This window comes from Pinus tabuliformis, chromosome 9 (assembly GCF_031772625.1).
Source record: "Pinus tabuliformis cultivar Carrire ecotype Pingquan chromosome 9, CPIR1, whole genome shotgun sequence".
NCBI classification, from domain to species: domain Eukaryota; kingdom Viridiplantae; phylum Streptophyta; class Pinopsida; order Pinales; family Pinaceae; genus Pinus; species Pinus tabuliformis.
The window spans coordinates 323,150,793-323,172,185 of NC_142307.1; the positions used below are offsets into that span (position 1 = coordinate 323,150,793).

The 21,393-nt window shown below is 33.3% G+C and overlaps 1 protein-coding gene across 1 annotated transcript; it reads left to right on the plus strand.

Moving 5' to 3' along the window:
- The first annotated feature begins 8,187 nt into the window (after positions 1-8,187).
- On the plus strand, positions 8,188-11,463 carry LOC149148533 (transcription factor MYB35-like). The gene is made up of 3 exons (XM_089438700.1): positions 8,188-8,797; positions 9,320-9,449; positions 9,714-11,463. The coding sequence occupies exons 1-3, from the start codon at positions 8,665-8,667 to the stop codon at positions 10,798-10,800; spliced, it is 1,350 nt and encodes a 449-aa protein (XP_089294826.1). The 5' UTR covers positions 8,188-8,664; the 3' UTR covers positions 10,801-11,463.
- The last annotated feature ends 9,930 nt before the right edge of the window (positions 11,464-21,393 follow it).

Genomic DNA, 21,393 nt, shown 5'->3' on the forward strand with positions numbered 1-21,393 from the left:
GCCGAGAGGTAGGGAAGGGTCCAACCCCTTAAGAAATTTCCTCCAAACCCCCACAAACACAATAAAATAATCCCAAAATGGGTAAGTGGCATGTTCTCCTTCCAATTTACATACAACTCTTGAGTAAATTCTGCCTGCTACAAGAGAAAATAGAGTTGCTACAAGAACAAATAGAACTATTATAGGAAAGAAAAAATTTGCTACAGGATGAAGAGAAAGTGCTACAGGAAAGTCACAGGTTTCTACAGGAATCCTGATAATGTATAGAATTTCCCTCAAAGACTAAGGGGGGAGGAATCATGAGGGAAAGAGTTAGTACACATTTTCCCAACCAATAGTTCACATGAAAACCCTTAAAACTCTTTCAATTCTAAAAATCATACCCTGTAGTTGCAACATATTCTTGGGCTGCATGTTGAATTCTCCATTCTCCTTAGAATCATAAAAATAACATTTATTCTTAATATAAAAAAATTCAACATGTAGCCCAAGACACAAATTCAACATGAAATGGAGTCCTAGGACATGCTAATTAATATAAAAAAATTCCCATCTCATTTTCTTTTGATTTTTTTGGGCATTCAACATGTTACCTTGAGGAGTAGAATTCCTGTAAAAGTCCTATAATAATCCTGTAGCACTATGTAAACTTGACCAAATTTTCTCCAAGATCTTGGTTTTCGTCTCCTAGGCTTGAATAATGACCCCTAGGATCTGAATCCATGATTGAGGAAGACATAAGACCACTTTGAACCTGCCTTTTTCTCAATGAAAATAAAATTCTCCAATTAGGATTAGGTGACAGATTTCTAAATCAAACGATAATAATGATTTTCTTATGAAATACATATGAGTTCTGTTACTCTAGCCAAGTCCATTTGAAAACAATGATTAAGAGGGTTATTTTACCATGCAAAGTAGATTTGACCTATTCCTTTGAATTCATGCCCTTAGGATTTCAATTACTAAGTGTTGTTTTTGCAAATGATTAGTTTCCTTTCGAAGCAACATTTTACATTTTGCAATTATACTAGTGTTTACATTCTTGCAAGTAGAATATAATTTACATTTATGCAAATAGTCTAATATTTAAATTTATTCAACGAGGGCAAGAATAATTTACATTTCCTAGAAATAGAGTATCATTTCCATTTTTGTAATTAGTTTATGCTTGATTTCATGATATTCACTTCATTGCATCACATCAATGAAAGGACACATTGTATGTTGCACATATAGTGTCAACACCTCTTAGGTTTGTATGAACCCTAGGTTGATAATTTAAGTTGATATCCTTGGGATTTGCATTATTCTTATTGAAATACTGGGGCTCATCAAACCCCATATTCAATGTGGACTACCTTCAACCATAATTTCGACATTTTTTGACACATCAAACATTGTTGAGAAGCTGACACCAATAAAGTTCAACCCAGATTGCATTGAACAAGCCACAAGTGATTGAATCATGGATAAATAGATTAGGAACACTCATAAATAGAGGATTGAGCTATATCAAGTTGTAAAATCCAACCAACTACATGAGGGAAGTGGTTCACTAGGGACCTAGTTAAATAAAAGTGTCCCCATCTCATGGAGGCACTTAATGGAATGGGGAACATTACTTCCTAAGGTGGAAGAACCGATTTAGGTGGATATTGGTGGCCACCCACTTATTCCACTTGGACCCCCAACACTATTTCCTATTATTTTCCTATTTTTCAATAATTTCCTATTTCTGTAGCTTGCTATTTTTGGCAATTTTGGGGTCTTGAACTTCTGAAGCCATTTTAAGTCCCTAAATGACTTCTTTTTTGGGGGAAATGGGAATGAGTTGAAGGATGATGTTTACAGTAGAAATTTGTTTTACTTGGATACACCTTTCTAACAAGCTCTTGTTCATGCCAAACATAGATCTTATGCCAAAGCTACAACCTTCGGAAGTTGATGTTTTACCTAACCACATCGATTCCCATAAGCTTTTGGTCCTTCATCTCCTAGCGTTAGGTTTTTGGATGTTTAGATTTTATCATTGTTTCTTTTTGATGAAAAGGCATCAAAGCCTCATTATAACATTTTGCATAAGGCATGTAGCTATCACATCTCTTCTTAGAGACAACTTCCATAGCCTGAGACAATTTGACTTAATTATGCTTGCAAATAAACTTCAACATTTGCTATTTATTAATTAAAGTTTTGTTTTCTTATATCTCTATGTTTTGTTCAAATCTATATATAATTTTGTTTCTTCATAAACCTGGAACATTTAGTAGGTTACCTTATAGTTCAATCGAGCATCTCGATTACTTTTTTGGTTCTAATCATATGATTGGGTTCCTTTGCAAGTTCCTAAGGATTAGAAAGAGTGAGAAAAAATATTTGTATACATTAGATTATATAAGTGATAGCGCGATGGATTCTATGCCTATAATGTCAATGGAAGATGGAAATTGTCAGTGTAAAATGATGAACGAACATGGTAAATTGTATTTTTGAATTGTAGGTAGATGTATACAGACTATATGATGATGGTTTTGGTGGTAGGGTGACTATGGAAGGAGAGTAGTGGCTCCTGTATGAACTAAGAAAAATTGGTAATTTGATGTTTGTCCAGACATGATTTAATGATTGTATCGTTGAAAAAATTAATTAATGGAGTTATATGGTGTCTAGGCATCTACAAGTTCATACAAAACTCATGGAAATGGTGTATACTTGTTTTAATGATAGCTAAGTAGTAGCTAATGACTGGCCCAGAAAAATGAAAGATATGGTAGTAAGTGGATGGATCATATGACTATACAACTATATAATAATTCCCTTGTCTTTCTTTTGTATTTATATTCATAATTTCTTGTAACTAAGTTTTCTTTTCTTGACTAAAATTAAATGGCTAAGGATCAATTTATGGTTAATGGCATGCTAAAATTATAGAAACTCTAATTGATAATTTCATGGGAAAAGGTTTAGATCAAAACTTGGATCTAATGAGAGAATAGACAAAAGTTGAGATTTGAAAAGTATTTGTGATACCAAATGTGGCAACCAAACATTGCCATGAATTAGATATCCATAATATTTAGAAAGTAAAGATATACATTAAGATAAATAAATAATATATATATATATAGATATATAATGATAATATGTGTGCTCCAAACACACACGGGTGAAAGTGCCCTTTCATTAAAACATCTATGTTTATGATTTCATTGAAAAGTTGGTGAAGATAGAGATGGAAGGTGTCGTAGTAAACCATGACTATGAGGGCATATGGAGAAGGCACCAACATAGGTAGATAGAGATAAACCCTAAGTGAAGTGGAGGGGTGTCATTTCATTCTAATTTTTTTTATATATTTAAATGATTTTAAATGATATTTATTATTTCTAATTTTTTTTATGTAAATGATTTTAAATGATATTATAAAAGAAAACATAGTATATATTTTAAAATATAAAAAATTAAAGTATATTATAAAAGAAAACATAGTATATATTTTGAATCATTCTTGGATATTTATTATTCTTGTTTGTCACATGTAAATTATTTTGAAATTAATGTAATAAATTTTCAAATAAAATTCTAAAATAATCCCTTTATTATTATCTTCATTTTTAATACCGATGAATAAAAGTTTCAAATCTTAATAGATAGGTCAACAATCTTTATCTAACATGATACTATTTAAATGAGTAGATATTTTGTTAAATCAATATTAATTAATTCACCCATATTCAATTTCCACAACTTTTCATTTTTTCATTATTTTCTTTAATTTTCTCACTATAAATTATATTAAAATGCTTATAATAATCTAAATTTATCTTTCTTCAAATTCTACATCTCATAATCATAAATACTCTATTTATATAATTCCTTGAATTTACTTTACTTTTTATTTAAAGTATCTTTTTTATACTTTACATTTAAATTCTACAATTTCATAATCATGAATACTATATTAATATCACTTCTTGAATTTACTTTTCATTTAATTTTATTTTTATTTTTTTTACATCTCATAATCATCAATACTATATTTATATATTCCTTTTACTTTTTTAAATAACTTCTTTATCCAATAAACATCAAAATTAGTAAACATCAAAATTAGTTAAAATATTTTAAGAATATAAATAAAATATTGCAAAATGAATTAATATATGAGATAAATATTGTATATATTAAAAAAATGTACTAACCATAAGTAATAGGAGTTTAATACTAATTCGAGTTTAATACTAATTCGACTTCTTTTTAGTGTTATTATTTTTACTATAAAAATTCAAACTTGTACTAATAAATTATAAAAATAATTTTTAAATAATTTTTTTATATTTTATCTTTAATCACACATTTAATTAAAATTTAAATTTGTAAAGAAACAAATCTAAATGAAAATGTTAAACTATCTTCCTTTGTCTTCATACTTCATTTATCCATTAGGAATCGTTTGTTGAACAAAGTATCCGAAAATGCAGTAAAGTTTTAGAAATGTTTTAATAAATATATGTATTAAAAGAAATAATAATAAAATATTATTAAGAATTTTAATTCCATATACTTAAAAAAAAAGTGAATTTTAATGACAAAAATTAAATAATTGATCTTTATCTGACTACTTCATTTATCTATCATCATTTTTTGAAAAAAAAAAAATTATTAGAAAACACAAGAAAGTATTTTAAAAATATTTTAATTAATATATGTATTATAAATTAATATTTATAATGATGATAGATATTAATAATATAAAAGATATTATAAGGAGGTTATCAATTCCATTTTAGAAGATCAAAAGTATATATCTATTTTAACTAGATTAAAGAAGAAAATTAATATAGTCAAGATTAGAATGAACTCTTCCTAAAACACCATGGATGGAAAGGATTTGCCATCTCTGTGAGAATATGAACATCGAGGATGAAAATCACTTCCTCTTAGAGTGCCCCATGTACAACCACATTAGATCTCAGTTTCATAATCTTTGTTGTAATAGTGACCTTCCTAGCCTTTTAAGATGTGAGAATATGAACATCTAGGATGAAAATCACTTCCTCTTAGAGTGCCCCATGTACAACCACATTAGATCTCAGTTTCATAATCTTTGTTGTAATAGTGACCTTCCTAGCCTTTTAAGATGTCAAAATTATAGTGAGCCTGGGAGGCTTCTCTCCAGATTTTTGAGCATATGAATAAAATATTAAATCAAACTAAATAATTCGTTTCTTTAAGGCCGATATACCAAAGTTTGGTCTCAGTGGATGTTAGCCATCATGATCATCATCAAAATTTAAAAATTATTATTCTAGTTACTAATAATTATATTTTAGTAATTTATTTTTTTAATAGAAATACTTTTAAATATTATTAATTTTTTATAATAATGACATGTACTATAATATTGTTGGGATACATAAAAATGTTAGTAATATATAGAAAATTAAAATTAAAAGAATATATATATATATATATATATATATATATATATATATATATATATATATATATATATATAATTTTAAAATAGTAATTATAGATATAAAATATATTATTAAAAAGAAAAGTTGTAAAAATAATTTTGTGAATTTTTCAAGTTATTATTTTTTTATGATGAATTATTTGATGGTCATAAAAGTCCACTCAAACTTGCTCATTGTGATGAGTCCAAAAATATTACATTAAAATATTATGAATCATAAAACTGTGTCATAACATGAATCACAAAAGCCTAAATTCACAGAATATATATATATATATATATATATATATATATACTATTCATATGACTTTTATAATTAGTTACAAAAATCTTGGTATAACATAATGAATATTTTTATTTAATGACCAAATACCAATTAATGTTATATATATTTATTCAACCATCCTTATATAACACATTAAATCTCTATACCTAATTATTAAATGCTACATTATTATAGCACACATTAAATGTGTTTCCATAAAGAATACATTAAATGTGATTGAATTATAATTGTTCTAAAAATATATCAAATTAAAATCAATATCAACAAACAGTTTCAAAATTTTATATAATGTTAATGTTTGTCATCTAAACAGAATTAAAACATAAATTAAATATATAATTAATATCAATATTATATTATTAAATAAATATATTTTTTAATTAATTTCATTGAACAATAATATAAATATTAAAAATAATAGACCAATATTTTCTAATATAAAATAATATAATTATAACGAAAAACATTTTCTTTATACAGTTAGCTGGGCTAACACTGTTTAAGCCAGCCAATCCCCTCACAATAAATCTTTATACCTATTTATTAAATGTTTTGTTATTATAGCATACATTAAATGTTTTTCCATAAAAAATACATTAAATGTGATTGAATTATAATGGTTGTAAAAATACATCAAATTAAAATCAATATCAACAAACAATTTTAAAATTTTATATGATATTAATATTTACAATCCCAACCAAATCAAAACATAAAATAAATATATAATTACTACCAATATTATATTATTAAATAATTTTTTATTTTTTTTTTAATTTTATTTAACAATAATATAGTAATTAAAAATAATAGACTAATATTTTCTACTATAAAATGACATAATTAATGGGTATAATCAATGAAGAAAAAATAGAATTTTCTAATCTCCAAGGATTCTACCTTAAAAAGCAGAAAGACTTATGAGGCAGAATGGCTTTATATGCCGACCTCTTTCATATCCATACGAAAGAGAAAAAAGGCATTATATCCCAACCTCTCTTGTACTTTTATCAAAAGAAAGTGGGTGTGTTGATATTGTACTTCCACACTCTCACTAAATGAATGGTATTTTGTACTTTGAACTGCTATCTAGGAAAATGGTATATCTACATCATAAAGCGTAGAATTGCTGGCCATCTTTATTATTTACATTTGGACTTCTCATCCATTACTTTCCTAGACAATGTGATCATCGCTCCCTTATGTATTAAATAAAATACCACTTAGGATAATATATTTTAATAAGCTTTGCCACATAAAGGGTATCCTGTACTTTCATACGTAGGATGACTTATAAAAGGAATGGTACTAAATTGGGCTGACATCCGTTTGCCCACTAAAATACCTTGCGTATGTCACCATTAGAATAGAAAAAAAGCCTTAAAATAATATTGGATATTTGAGGTTAGTTGTAACTAATAAGATATCTAACGTAAAGGTTTAGCAATGTGTACATAACAACGCAACAGCCAAATTTTAGACATTATTTTACAGCGCAGAACAGGGCAACGTTGATGGTTATTTCTCCCACAATTCACGAAGCTTACGTTGGGGGTCAAATTTTTGTTACATGACGTAAGAGGTTTTATAAACAGTACAATTTTTTTATTGTTTTGAAGGTGCAGAAGTATGGGATGGAACATTGGTGCAGCATGGAAGATTTTACCAACCGGTGGACTAGAGGCTCTGAATAAAAGAACGTTTTACCAGTCCGGGACAAATTAAAGACGAGAAGTTGCTGGAGTTTTTGGGTGAGTGATAAAGTGGTCAGAGTAGCTGAGGCAGTCACGGTGTTAGACAAAAGGTTGAGACGTTATACAAAAGGCAGAGGCATGCATTTATTAGACATGTTATTCGTACGTAGCTGAGCTAATAATAAATAGTTGAAATATATTCTACTTTTTCAGATGTCACAATCGTCTCTACTTTAGTTTGCTGCAAACACAACCTTTAACCTTGTAGCTTGCAATGATTGAGTAAGTTAAAGATGTGGAGTGTTGGTGGGAGAGAAACCCAGTGGGCCAAATCCTTCACTCAGCCTCTCATCCATATCCGAGATGTTTCCCCTAACCTGTTAATTCGGCCCCTGCTAACCACTGGGCTAGATTGTTTTTTCATTCTCGCTTTCTATTAGAAATATATTGTTACCCCCATAGATTCCATTTCCATTAAAAGAGACTTGGCTTGCAAACTATATATTTTTTATGGAAACCTGGATGTGACTGAATTTGCTGAAAGGTATAGGCACAGAAAACACTTCATAATTACTTGAGAGGCCTATATCTAAATTTATCAAAGAGCACTGGGAAAAAAGAAGAAGAGAGGTGATATGAATCCTAACGTATATCGTTATAATATAAATCTCATAATAAGACAAGTTTGGATACTGTAGAATCCTGGAAAGTAAGAGTAGTTGGAAACGTTGATTCCGAATGCAAAAAGTAAGGGAAGCTGTCATGCGAGTCTTTCTATGTATGGCCCGCGTAAGGTGGTAAGAAACCCATTAAATAATCAATGTAGATATTATGCAGTAGATCCGGCATGGCTACAATGAGTAATCAAGCTGCAACCATGGTCGATGCCTAGTCATGTCACAATTAGTTATGATTTAATATAATCCCCCAAGTCTGATGCAGAAATGGGATCCGTCTTCTCGTTTTTCTTCTTGGTTTTTTTTCTTCTCCGACAGTGACAGCAGCAATTGGGATCTATCTTGGCGATAGCCACAAGCCTGAATTGTGTGAGCTGGGAAGAATTTTCGATGTTTGTGGTAACGGTTAGACTGAGGTTTTGAAACCGTTGTATATTTTGAGTTTCTGCAGGGCTTGGATATATATATGTGTGGGTATTTGTATGATTACCAACTTCTAAGGAGGATTCACTTGATATTGCAATGGGACGCCACTTATGCTGCAACCAGCAGAAAGTGAAACGTGGGCTATGGTCACCAGATGAGGATGAGAAGCTCATCAATTACATAACCAAGTATGGTTATGGCTGTTGGAGTGAAGTTCCTGAGAAATCAGGTACTCATGCTATTCTTTCCCATTATTCTTGCTGTTTTCAAGGAAACCTTAGGGCTATAATGTGGGTAGCCAGTACTGAAAAGATCCATTGAACATCTAATGTAGAGAACTTGTAATGGTTGATCTGCCCAATATGATTTTTTCCATACTTAGTTCAAGTCGTGTTGGTATGGGTGCAGAATACACTGCAAATTGACCTGACATGATCAGTTCATCGGTGTAAAGCCTAAAATTATGTTCAGTACATTACCTATCACATGCTTGCTTGCTCGGCCTCCTCATCCTCATGCCATGCCAATAATAATTTTAAAGTTATCTGAATTCATGTGCTTAGATCAGAATTTGCAGGCATTAATTTGTAGATATTTTGGATAATCAACGTAGACACTATGGCTTTTTTGAGCATTAGCTTCTACTGTAAACAGAATATTGCTGACATTGCTGGCTACTAGAAACAAAAATGCTGGAAGCTTAAAGTGTAGATCGTGGTTTCTCATCGCTTAATATTTGGTTTCATGGCAGGTCTTCAACGTTGTGGAAAGAGCTGCAGATTACGATGGATCAATTATTTGAGACCTGATATCAGGCGGGGTAATTTCAGTCCAAATGAAGAGAAGCTTATCATCCATCTGCATACTATGGTTGGAAACAGGTTGGTTAATTTCATATTTGCTTCCTACTTTGCAGAGTCTTTGGTGATAGCATAGTCATTCTTTATTCAACATTGAAATTTGCGCAATTTTAGTGATGGCATTCTCGTTCTCTCTGAAAAAAACATCTCTTTCTTTTGTTCTTGCATTCAACATTGGGCTGCGTCAGCCTAACTGAAAGAAAAGCACTTTCTATCATTCTAAAAAAACACTTTCTGTCATTCTATTTGTTCTGGGCAGTGCATTAATGAATTAAATATGCGCAGGTGGGCATACATAGCATCCCATTTACCTGGAAGAACAGATAATGAGATCAAAAACTACTGGAACTCTTGGATAAAGAAAAAGCTTGCTAAGGCTGAAATAATCTCAAAGAATATTGAGGCTTCCAAAGTACATAATAATCTGCCCCAGTTCTTGTTCGAAGAACCTGCAACTCTGGGCAATGAAAGCAAGCTGCTAAAGTCTGAGATGAATGCTGATGGGCATGCAGCTCCTCATAGCCATGTTCTCCCTTCAAAGGAAAATTGTGAAACCTTTCCATTGTGGGATTATAAGATGATCAATCATTCAACCACAAGGAATTCTCAATATGAGATGGAAGACAGCAAAACTGCTCTTACCATCGATAGCCTTCTAATTCGCACGGATTCAGAAACAGGAGCTATTAGAGAATTCAATACTTGGGATCCTTCTGGAATTCTGACTAGCTCTAGCAGCAAAAACTGCAAAAACAGTGATTTCCAATATATATTACATCGGGACAATGGTCAGCAGGTTCAAGGACTTCCAGTTTCAAATACATGGTATGGCTACAGTAGCTTGAACCCAATTGAAGGGTCCTTTTATTACAATCCAAATTCAGAAAGCAGTAATGGAGTTCACACAACATCTTCTATAAATGAGAGTGACTTCATGAGATCGCTGGATATGGGGCCATTAATTTATTCTCATCATGAAACACTGGATCCTGCTGATCATGCTAACGTAGCTACAATGTGGGAATCGGGTTCCAGCTCTAATGGGGTTGATTTAGGTTATTCCGAGTGCCTATACAGTGGTGAACAATACAACCATGGCACTGAAAACAGTTGCAGCTATTTGCCTCCACTCTATGATGTCAGTGAAGAATCTGCAGCCATTGATATAAAACACAGTGGCAACAATTCACTGAGATATCTGGAACAAATCCAAAGTAATGAGATCAATATATCCCAAGAAATGGATGCCATTCAGCAAATATTTGAGCAAAATTCAAACCTAGTTACAACAATTCAGTATTGCTTGGGATCTCATTCTCCAGTGTCAGATTCTCATCATCATCACCATCGTCCTCAAGATGCTTTTGATTGATCTCAATCGTCACCACAGACTTCAGATCAGCTCTTCATCTCTCAGAGCGTAGAGCTGCTCGTAGTACTTTTACTGGTTTGTTTTGGGTATTCTAGGGTTTTTACTGTCTCAACATACGTTCAACCAACTGTCCAGACTACGTACACGTTATTCATGATTTACTGGACCCTGCATACCTAATCACTGCATGGTATTTACCTCTTGAAACCTTGTTCTATAAGGATGCCATTTTTCCTTTGTTCAACTATTACCAAATTGATTTATTCGTGTTGAATAGTTAATGTTACCAAGAACGTTGTGTATTGGCTTTCTCACTTACCGGACTGATTTTACGTTTAGGGATTCTACAATAAGATTCTTCGTGCAGATATTCTGCCATAAGTTTCGCTCATTTTGTCAATATTACCGTATATTTGATTGCAACGGGTCTGCTGGTACTGTTGAATAAAGCAAATATTCAGCAACTCTCTGTACATGCAGTTCAGTTCAATAAGAACAAAACATGTAATGACTCAGGCAGTGTGCTATTGGTTGTCTCATCTTTGGCACTAGTCGATTTCCGAGGTAATTGCCCTTTCTATTGTAAAGAAGCTGTTTTGTAATAGCAATCTGTGATTCTGTGTGCTTCTGTTTGAATAGAATACAAAAAAAAAGCTTTTTCTACATTGTTTTTCCATATATAAAGCTTTGATCGAAAATGTGGAGTACCACAAAAGGAGAACGTTATTCTTACCTTGTTATTCCATGTATGAGAATAGCTTAACAAATCAAGGGAGGATATCGCGCAAATCAAATTGATTTTTCTTTCTTTCTTTAAATTGATTTAAATGGCGATGCCTATAGATTTATTTGTGAGCCAAGTTAATAACATCAGAAAAACAATGAGTTGTTCTTCCCTTGACGTGTAACATGTGTCCGTCATTTTTGAACATAAATCACAAGTTCATGAGTTTGGATGAAGCACAGCAAACTTGTTCCTATGCGTAGTTAGAGTTTGTCCCTAATTGCTTTGGTTTCCTCTTGGTAAGTAGACATGGCTTCAGAAGATTGTTGATAAGTCCTTTAAGGAAGCCATTGCCTTCGTCAATTTGGTTGGGATTAGTGAGCTGCAGAAACCTCCATGTAGGGTCGAGTCGAGATGGTGTAATCCCGTTTATTCTTGTGGACATTGATTTCCTTTAAAAGATTTGGTTAAAAGATAATGTTTACTAATGTTAGATTTACCATATTCAATAGTGTAGATTTATCAAAATTTTGGATTTATTTAATATATGGAAAATTAAAATGTTTGATGCATGGGTGTGGATCTTTTCACTCATAAAATTAACAAAATATTTTTACTCTTCATATATTTGAGGTTAGGATGGCTCTATACTTGTTCCAATTGAAAATCCATGCTTATTTCAATCGAAGAATATCCCATTAAAATAATTTTATGTAAAACAAAATTTATCCCATTAAAATCATTTCTGACATCACATTAAAATAATTTTGAAAATGTAATTAAGGTTAGAGTTTGTCAAATTGTAAATAAGGCTTCTATAGTAAGACACAGAATCTCTATTCAATATCTCCCATCAAAGATGTCCTTGCTGTGCCATAGTCAAGTCGTCTTAAAAGTCGGTTGATTTTTTATTTACTTATTTATTTATTTTTTTAATTAAGTATTTTGGTTAGTGTTTTGTAACTTTAATTGAAATTTTGAGAAAATGTTAAACATTTTTATTTTCTCTAAATTTAAAATAATTTTTTTAAATCTTTTGTAATTTTCATTTGGCTAAGTGAAATTTGATGTGATATAATTCCCCTAGTGGAGCATGTTTTATTTTTTGTATTTGTGAGGGCCTCACAAATCATTTTAAAGTTTTAAAAAATAAAAAATGAAAAATAAAAATTATTTTGTAAATGTTGGTTCCATGGGTGAGTGTTTTGTCACATACATTCACACAATGCTTTGCAGAGGTCCTTTATGTGAGTAGGGGGTGTTTCATCGGTGATTTCTATGACACTAACATTGACACTAACACTAACACAAGGACTGCTAGTGCATTTACCTATTATTTCATTTTATTTTTTTATAAATTTAGTTGTTCACGACAACATATACAAGAAGTTGTGAATCTATGTGGAATGAAGGATGTGCATAAGAGGGTGTATGTGCAGAACAATGAGGGTGTAGAAGGATACATCTCCTCTTTGAACACTACTTAAGCATACCTCTCAATACTACATATTACTCAATTAATTAGCAATTTTGGCTTATTAAAGTTTGGGGCATGAAATTTCAGAAACTCTCCACTACTATGTCAACATGGGCTCATTCTATTTGATATCAAAATGTAAAGGAGCTATAACAAAACTACTTTGTCAATGATCCCATTTATAATTTTCAAAAACTTTGTTCGATGGCTTTGATTATATAAGAACTAGAAATGAAAAACACTGGTATTCACAATTTCCAAATACTATGTGGATTTGTTATTTCACATTTGTGAATTAAATACTTATTATCCAATATTAAATGAACTGTCTTTTTCATGCATGTGAGGAGGAAATGTTGTGCATGAGAATAGGTGTGCAGTGTAAGGAACAAAAACTTTCTTCCGCGATGTTTCGTAACTCTGCATACAGGTAAATTAACAATTTGGCTTATAAAAGTTTGGGGCATGAAATTTTTGGTTAAGTTCATTTTATTTGATATCAAAATGCAAAGGTACATTGACACTAACACAGAGATTACTAATACGTTTACCTTTTAATTTCACTTTTTTTTCTATTTTAAACTTTTAGAGGTGTAACTCTGTGAGATAACAAGATTGTAGAACTATAATTCTATGCGGAATGAATGATGTGTGTAAATGGAGGTATGTGCGGGAGAATGAGCGTGCAAAGAAAAATTTCTTCCATAGACATGAAATTATTTTAGCTTTAAGTATAAACTTAGTATCCAATATTAATTGAAGTGTCCTAATGTGTGTCAGAAAGAAGTGTTGTACAAGAGAATAGTTGTGCAGAGTAAGGAATAGAAAATTTCATTGGCAATGTTTTGCATCTTCACATACACTTCCCCTATGCACACATCTTATGCATACCTCTCAATCCTAAATATTAATCAATTGATTAGTGGTTATGTTTTTTACATGTATATCTCCATTACTATGTTGATGTGAGCTCATTTTATTTGATATTAGGATGCAAATGATCTATGGTGTTTCATCGTGTAGTTTTTAGCATATATGTTGTAGTTTTCTTTGATCTTCTTGAACATTAAGTGCATTTGTGATTTAACATTTGTAAATTAAATAGTTGTTATCGAATATTGAATGAAATGCCTTTGTAATGTGCATGAGGAAGAAGTTATGTGCAAGAAAAATGGGTATCTTGAATAAAGAAGAAAAACTCCCCCCCACACATACTTCCATCAACACCTCCCTCTCGCATAACATTACGTATAAATCAATTAATTAGCAGTTTTTGCTTATTAATGTGTGTGAAGAAGAAGTTTTGTGTGGAAGAATGGGTGCACGGAGAAAGTAATAGAAACTTTCCCCTTCTGCACACTTCTACCACACACCTCCTGCTCGCATAAGATTACATATTAATTAATTAATTGGTGGTTTTGGATTATTAATGGGTGTGAGGAAGAAGTGTTGTGCAAGAGAACATGTTTGCAGAGAAAAGAACAAAAACTTTCTTCTGCAATGTTTCATATCTCCATAGACATTTCTACACACTACATGTTAATCAATTAATTAGTAGTTTTGGACTATTAAAGTTTGGGGAATGAAAAGTTTGGGTTACATGTATATCAAAAGAGAAATAAGGACAAGCTACTAATTGTTCCCACTACTATGTTCACATGGGCTCATTTTATTTGAGCTTCTCGAATATTAAGTGCATTTGTGATTTCACATTTGTTAATTAAATAATTATTATCCAATATTAAATGAAGTTTCTTGTTAACGCATATGAGGAAGAAGTCTTATGTGAGAAAACGAGTGTCTGGAGCAAATAACATAAACTTTCATCTATAATGTTTGTACCTTTGAGTAAATTTCTTCTTTACACACTTCTTTCACATGGAGTGCGAAAATTTTCGTTTACGTGTATATTGGGTGCAAAATAAGGGTGGGTGATTAACTATCTGCATTACTATGTTGATCTAGACTTCCTTTATTTGATATGAGGATGAAAAAGAGCTATGGAAAAACTACTTTGTGGATGATCTGATACAAGATTTTCAAAACTATGTTCTCATTTTACCATAGTTCTTGATATCAAGTGTGGGGTCCCTCTTCTAGTATCAATCAACTTCTTGCACGACATAATATCTTATATTGATGTCATAGTTTTGAGAACTAATTCATTGTTGTTGATGTGTAATCAAGACATTGTAAGAGGGACTAATAGAATATACTCTCATAACTTGTTTCATTATACATGCTTTCCGAATACTAAGTAAATTTGTGATTTCACATTTGTTAATTAGATACTTAGTATCCAATATTAAATGAAGCTATTTTTTAATGTGTTAGGGGAAGAGGTTTTGTGTGATAGAACGGGTGTGTGCAGTAAGGAACATAAGCATACATTCACCTTTCGTACACTTCCTCTTCACACCTCCCTTCTACCCAACAATAGATATTAATGAATTAATTAAGAATTTTAACCTTTAAGGTCTTGGGCATGACAATTTTGGGTTACATGTATAACAGGTGTGAAATAAGGGTGGGTGATTAGCTTTGTGAATCACTATGTCAACATGGGCTCATTTTGATTGGTATTAGGATCCAATACTAGTGTGGGCAAAACCATGTACGTTTCAATCTTTAACTGTTTGTGTGGATTTGAATTCTTATGGTATTCTATTATGATAGAAATAAAATTGGGGTTCTGTCATTTTTCTATTTTGTATTATTTTCGGTCCTAGACTGTGGGTATGGCCCCACTACACTTCTTTTGTTGTGTCTTTGATCCATGCATGCATGGTCAACTAATTTCTCATGCGTGTATGCATGAAACATTGGTTCTTATTCTAATTGAGAAAAAATACATATGGCCTAGCTAAAAGTCAATGCCCTCCATGCATTGAATCTCTTGCTAGCATATTCATTCCCTTAGGCTCTTGCAGTTAGTTTCGACTCAGTTGCAACTTTTTTCTTCTTACATCGCTTGAGAGAAGAATTCAAACTCGCTCCATGCTAGCTCACAGTTTGTTTCATACAACAAAATAGGCTCACACACTCAAGAAAAAAATATCATTAACCATGAGATTTACATACATGCAATTTCTCAGTATTCAAGTTTCACTAATTAATCTCATTATACTATTACATAACACATTTTAGCACCTTGGCCAGCCTGTTCATCATTCAATGCCCAACCTGTTGTTTCTCTAACTATTTTGGCAGCTACAGAACAATTAAAAAAGCATTCATTGAGGACAAAGACATCCTACCTAAAATTATATGATTTCTCTCCAATAGCCTTAGGAAGTATTCCGTATTTTCTGCATCTAAATGATGTTCAATCTTACATTTATAATATGACTAAATTAATGATAAAGTGAAAGAACATTATAAATTTTGATATTGTGGGTGTACAAAAACGATTTGTTTAATGAGATCCCAAGTTACATGGAAATGTAAGAAGAAGTCTAAAATAATACATATGGACACAAATAATATTAACACATGGAATAGTAAAGTATAATTGATCTAACATAAGATAAAAAATAGAAATTATAAAGAAATTGATGAAATAAAGTTAGCTTGAGATAAGATAATCGATGTAGAAAGTAAAATGTTCAATCAAGTGGTGTTTCACTACTAGTCAACTTATTGATTTGTTGACATAGATTGTCATTGATGTTAATATGGCAATATTCAACGAGCCAGAAGAAGCAAACAGAACCATCAGAGGAAGCAAACAGAGCCAGAGGAAGCAAACAGAGCCAAAGGAAGCAAACAAAGCCATCAGATCAATGGAGGAAGTAGACAGAGCTATCGGGAGCTATCAGAGAAATGCATGCCACAAAAGGGTCACATGCATGCAAACGAGCTATTGGGAGACATATATGCCACAGATTACACTATTGGGAGCTATCAAAGGAGCAAAGGATGCATTAACACTATCGGAGGCATAAACCTAGATATACATGTGCATTTAACACTATCGGAGGCTTGAAAGACTTACATATATGGCAAGTACACTATTGGGGCAGAAAGACTTAGTTATATGGCGAATACACTATCAGAGCAGAGAAGGTTGTGTATATAGGCGCATATATACATATGTATCGGCGATGTGATAATCAACGATTCGGTTATGTGCCATCACCCCAAACCCCCAACTGCGATATCTATATATGTATATTATACAACTGCAATACATGCGTACCCGCTGCAACATTGTGATATCGCTTAATGCTATATCACATCTGCCCATCGCAATAATACACAAAGGGCTGTCACTCTCCCGAGCGCTGATTGTGATGTATTTCACAGACCTGATGGTCCGATTGTAACACAACTCAATGCTATATCGCATCCGCATGGGGATGGGCTCATCGGCCATCGTCGATGTCATGGGATCAATATATAAAGGACCCCCGGAAGCCTCACTCTGCCAATTGCGATTGCGCAACCAGACCCGATGGATTTTATAAACCCAACTGTATAAACCTTGAGTTTCGTTCATAAAGGTTTTTCAATGTATTGGTGGGTTTCAGTGTAAAGAGCAAAATACAAAGGAAAAGCCCTGGAAGCCTTGATCGATGATTGCGATTTATGTAGCAGATCCGATACAGGAATAGTTGCGGATGAAATATATTTGAAGTCCGCCCTTTAGAGTTTTTGTCGCATTTTCTCTCATATTTCCTATGTAATTGAATATTTTCAGTGTGCGGGGTTTAGAGGCAAAAATATATTAAGGAATGCTCCTGATAGTTCTGGAGGTTGAACTAAAGCTGATTGTGATTGCGATTGGGACGTGGCATGTTCGTTAAAAAATCTTACCTCTGTGTATGCCTATTATCATTGAAAAAATAGGGCTTTGTTATAGTTTTAAAACACAATGACCAAAAAGCCAGGAATCTGAATGGAAAGCCAGTGTAGAGGAAACCAAAAATCCAAATCAATGGAGAAGAGGGAAGCCAAAGGACAAGCCAGCGCAGAGGAAGTTGAAGCAAGCATGGAAGAGGCTGAAGAGTCAGTGGGAAGTGGAAACGAATAGTCAGAGACATCAGGAATACAAAAGCAGAAAAAACAACGAAGTGTGTGTCCGAATAATGAGTGTGAGAGGAAGCTGAAGTGCAGGTAGAGGAAGTAGAGGCAGGAGAGATATGAGAAGCAAGAGGATAGGAGTGAAGCGGAAGCTCAGCAGGTTTGAGAGCAGAGAACTACAGCAAAACAGTTTATACCAGGTTTGGGTTGGAGCTTGTTATACAAAAAATTGACCTCCTCATCAACTCAGAGGGGAAAGACATGATAGTTGAAGCAAAGACCACAATTACAGGCCTTGATTCCACACTAACGTTGGTTTTACACTAACAACTTGCTTTATAAAGCGTGTTTCCAAGCCTAGGGGTGTGTTAGTGACCCTACTAACTCAAGTTGCTAGTCAGGGGACAACGTTAGTGAAACTTGGTGAAGTTCCAAGGGTCAAAGGAACGAATTGACTCATAAATATCTAGATATTTGTTCGTAAAATTACTCAAGAAAGGTAAGGAAGCATCCAAAATCAACCTATTTGGAGGATTACTAATCTGAAAGAAGGAGGAAAATGTTAAAGAGCTGAAAATCATGGCAAGTTCATTGCTTTTTCCCTAGTGAACTCAAGGAGGAACTTGGCAACCCTAACTCAATTGCTACATAAGAAAAGCTAGGGCTATTGTGATGAAGGTTAGAGCATTTGAAAGGATAGCATACTTGACTGTTGAGCATTGTCTCAAGTCATAGGAAGTGAGCAAGAAGGGAGAGAGAGAGAGAAGGCTGAGGGGCAAAGGAAGGCTGATGCAACAGATGGTTGTAATCACTCTTCCAATATTAATACAGAACTGCAGTTGTACTGACTACTCTATGGTGTTGGTACTATAATTCATTAAGTTTTTTGTCCGATACCTATTTGCATGAGTAACTTAGTTATATGTAACTATATGTTCTTTTATGTATTCATGTATTAGTTATCAGAGTTGTATGCTGTGATTACGCTTGTCTCTTCTTTGTGTAGGACTTGATCTAGTGCCGGCTTGGGGAACTTCAACCTAGCTGCATTGCACTCTCGAGCAAATATACACAGAGGCTTGACGTAATCTCCTTCTCCAATTTTGATAGTTGATTATTGTTTATGAAAATGCATCTAACTTTGTGACAGTTGCAGATAATATTACAGTCTATCGAAGGTCCCGAGAAGACCTTTGAGGGTATTTTCATTCTCCATACACCATGCATTTTACCCCATAATAGAATTAGCGACTCCACTAGGGACTATACATCTAGTTCCCGGTTTGCCTGGACAGTTCTCGGTTTTCTCCTCCTTCTAATAGCTCCCTATACTTCTGCAATCCCTTTCTGACCCACCAAATATCTTGCTGCATCTTGCCTACATGTATTCATCTTTGAATCTGATCTAGAAAGCCCTCTTTTTGACTAATTTCCCACACTAACGCAGCTTAGCAGACTACACAAAGCTTTATAAAGCACTGTGTCTACTTATAGGGAGCGTTAGTGGACCTATTAACTCTCTGTAGCCACTGTTACAGAGCGCTAGTCTCCCAATAACTTGATTTTCAGCTATGTTTGTAAGCCTAAAGGGATAGGAAGCCTTCTCATGGACTAAAATAGGATCTGTAGCTACATTTTTCTAGCAAAATTGGTGTCCTAAAAAGTTTTTTTTTTAGGTAATAAGTTTTGTTTTTCTTTCTTAAAAGCATTTTTTACAAAAGAAAGGTGAAGATTTTTTATTTATCCTTTTGTTTAGCTGGTTAAAAGCTGCTTTATTTTGGTTTCAAGTAATTGTAAAGAAACATTGGAAAGAAGTCTTTTGGTTATGCATGTGTTAAATGACTAAGATGCATGGAAAGAATATGAATATGTGAAAAACTCTCACCTGTAGAATACAACTTGTTTTCATCGAATTGAATTTAAAAAAAAGCATTGTCTTGTGCATGATTTATTGAGTCAAGAGTCTCATCACATTTCATATGTCAACTCCCCTACCGAAGACAATAATCAAGTACACATAAAATTTACCTAAAATCAATCAGTAACTCTTTATTGAGAAAATAAACATTAGTGCAGGCTAGGATCTTCGGCTAAGTAGTGTGAGTAAACTGCCCAAGGTCAAAAACTAAACTAGTGGCATTAAATGAGAGAAAAAATCATTCTACACTCATACTACCAGGACCACTCCAGTAAAAGCAGAGCGAAATATGAGACAACATCAAGCTGTAAGTGAAGGTAGCCCACCTTCTCTTACAACTCCTTTGGGTATTCTGTCTATTGGGGATCCCCTCGGGGATTTCAGAGTTGAGTTGGGGACTCAGGTATCCTACCCACACAATGTGCTATCTATGACTATGTCCCCCCCGGTGGTGTATGTGATTTGAGGTACCTTTAGTGGCCAAACTTTTAGGGACTTACACAAGGTGACTGGGACGGGCTACCCTGCTACCTAACACAGATGGATCTACTCTGTCTTCAGTTTTTGGGAGGGTGCTCATCTTCACGAGAGTACTTGGCCCCTCAATCTGAGGTTCAGGCGAAGCTCTAGAGTAATCATAACTGTACATATGGCCATCCTTCTCTGTTATTCATTGAGATACTGGGTTTAATATCCGGTGATAGGTGCTTATCAGATAGGATAATTTCCCTCTGTTTGTTGATTGATCAACTTAGTGTATTTTTTATATTTTTTAGGCACCCGAGTGTTATCATTTTGAGACCTCAACAAATATCACGATAAAATTTATTGGAAAAATTAACGGTCACCGTGGCTACATTCGGCCCTCATCATCAATCTAGACGATTGCTATGACTTCCTCCACTCATCGTGGAAGATCCGTCGAGCTCCAATGAATCAGATTCCCTATCTTCGGGGAATTAGTCTCCCAGATCTCACTCAAGATCTATTTGGACAACTGATGATTCAAGTTCGCTGGAGAATTTCTTTGCCGAAGGATTCCTTCCTCCTTAAACCCTTCACTTACGAATCTGTCAGACCGAATCTTGGATCTCGCGGTACTTGTACTTCTTGCTCTGGTAGTTGGAACATTTCCATCTATCCCATCCATGACTTACGAGTCGTGGGATATAAGGGACACTTTTGGTCCCCCACCACTTCCCCAATCAACAGTCACCATAACATAGGTAATGGTGAACCCCACTATCCCATTTGTCCTAGGTACAACCACTCACATGACACCTTCTCCGAGTGGAACCCAGCCAATGCCAGGCTCCACCCCTATAGTGTCAAACTGCATACCTTCGACAAGTGCCACATAAAATGTGTTATCACTCAGATTTTCCTTAGAAGTTATTTAAAAGAAGGAAAGTGTCCAAGGTAACTACAAACCAATCTTTTAAGTATAGATCC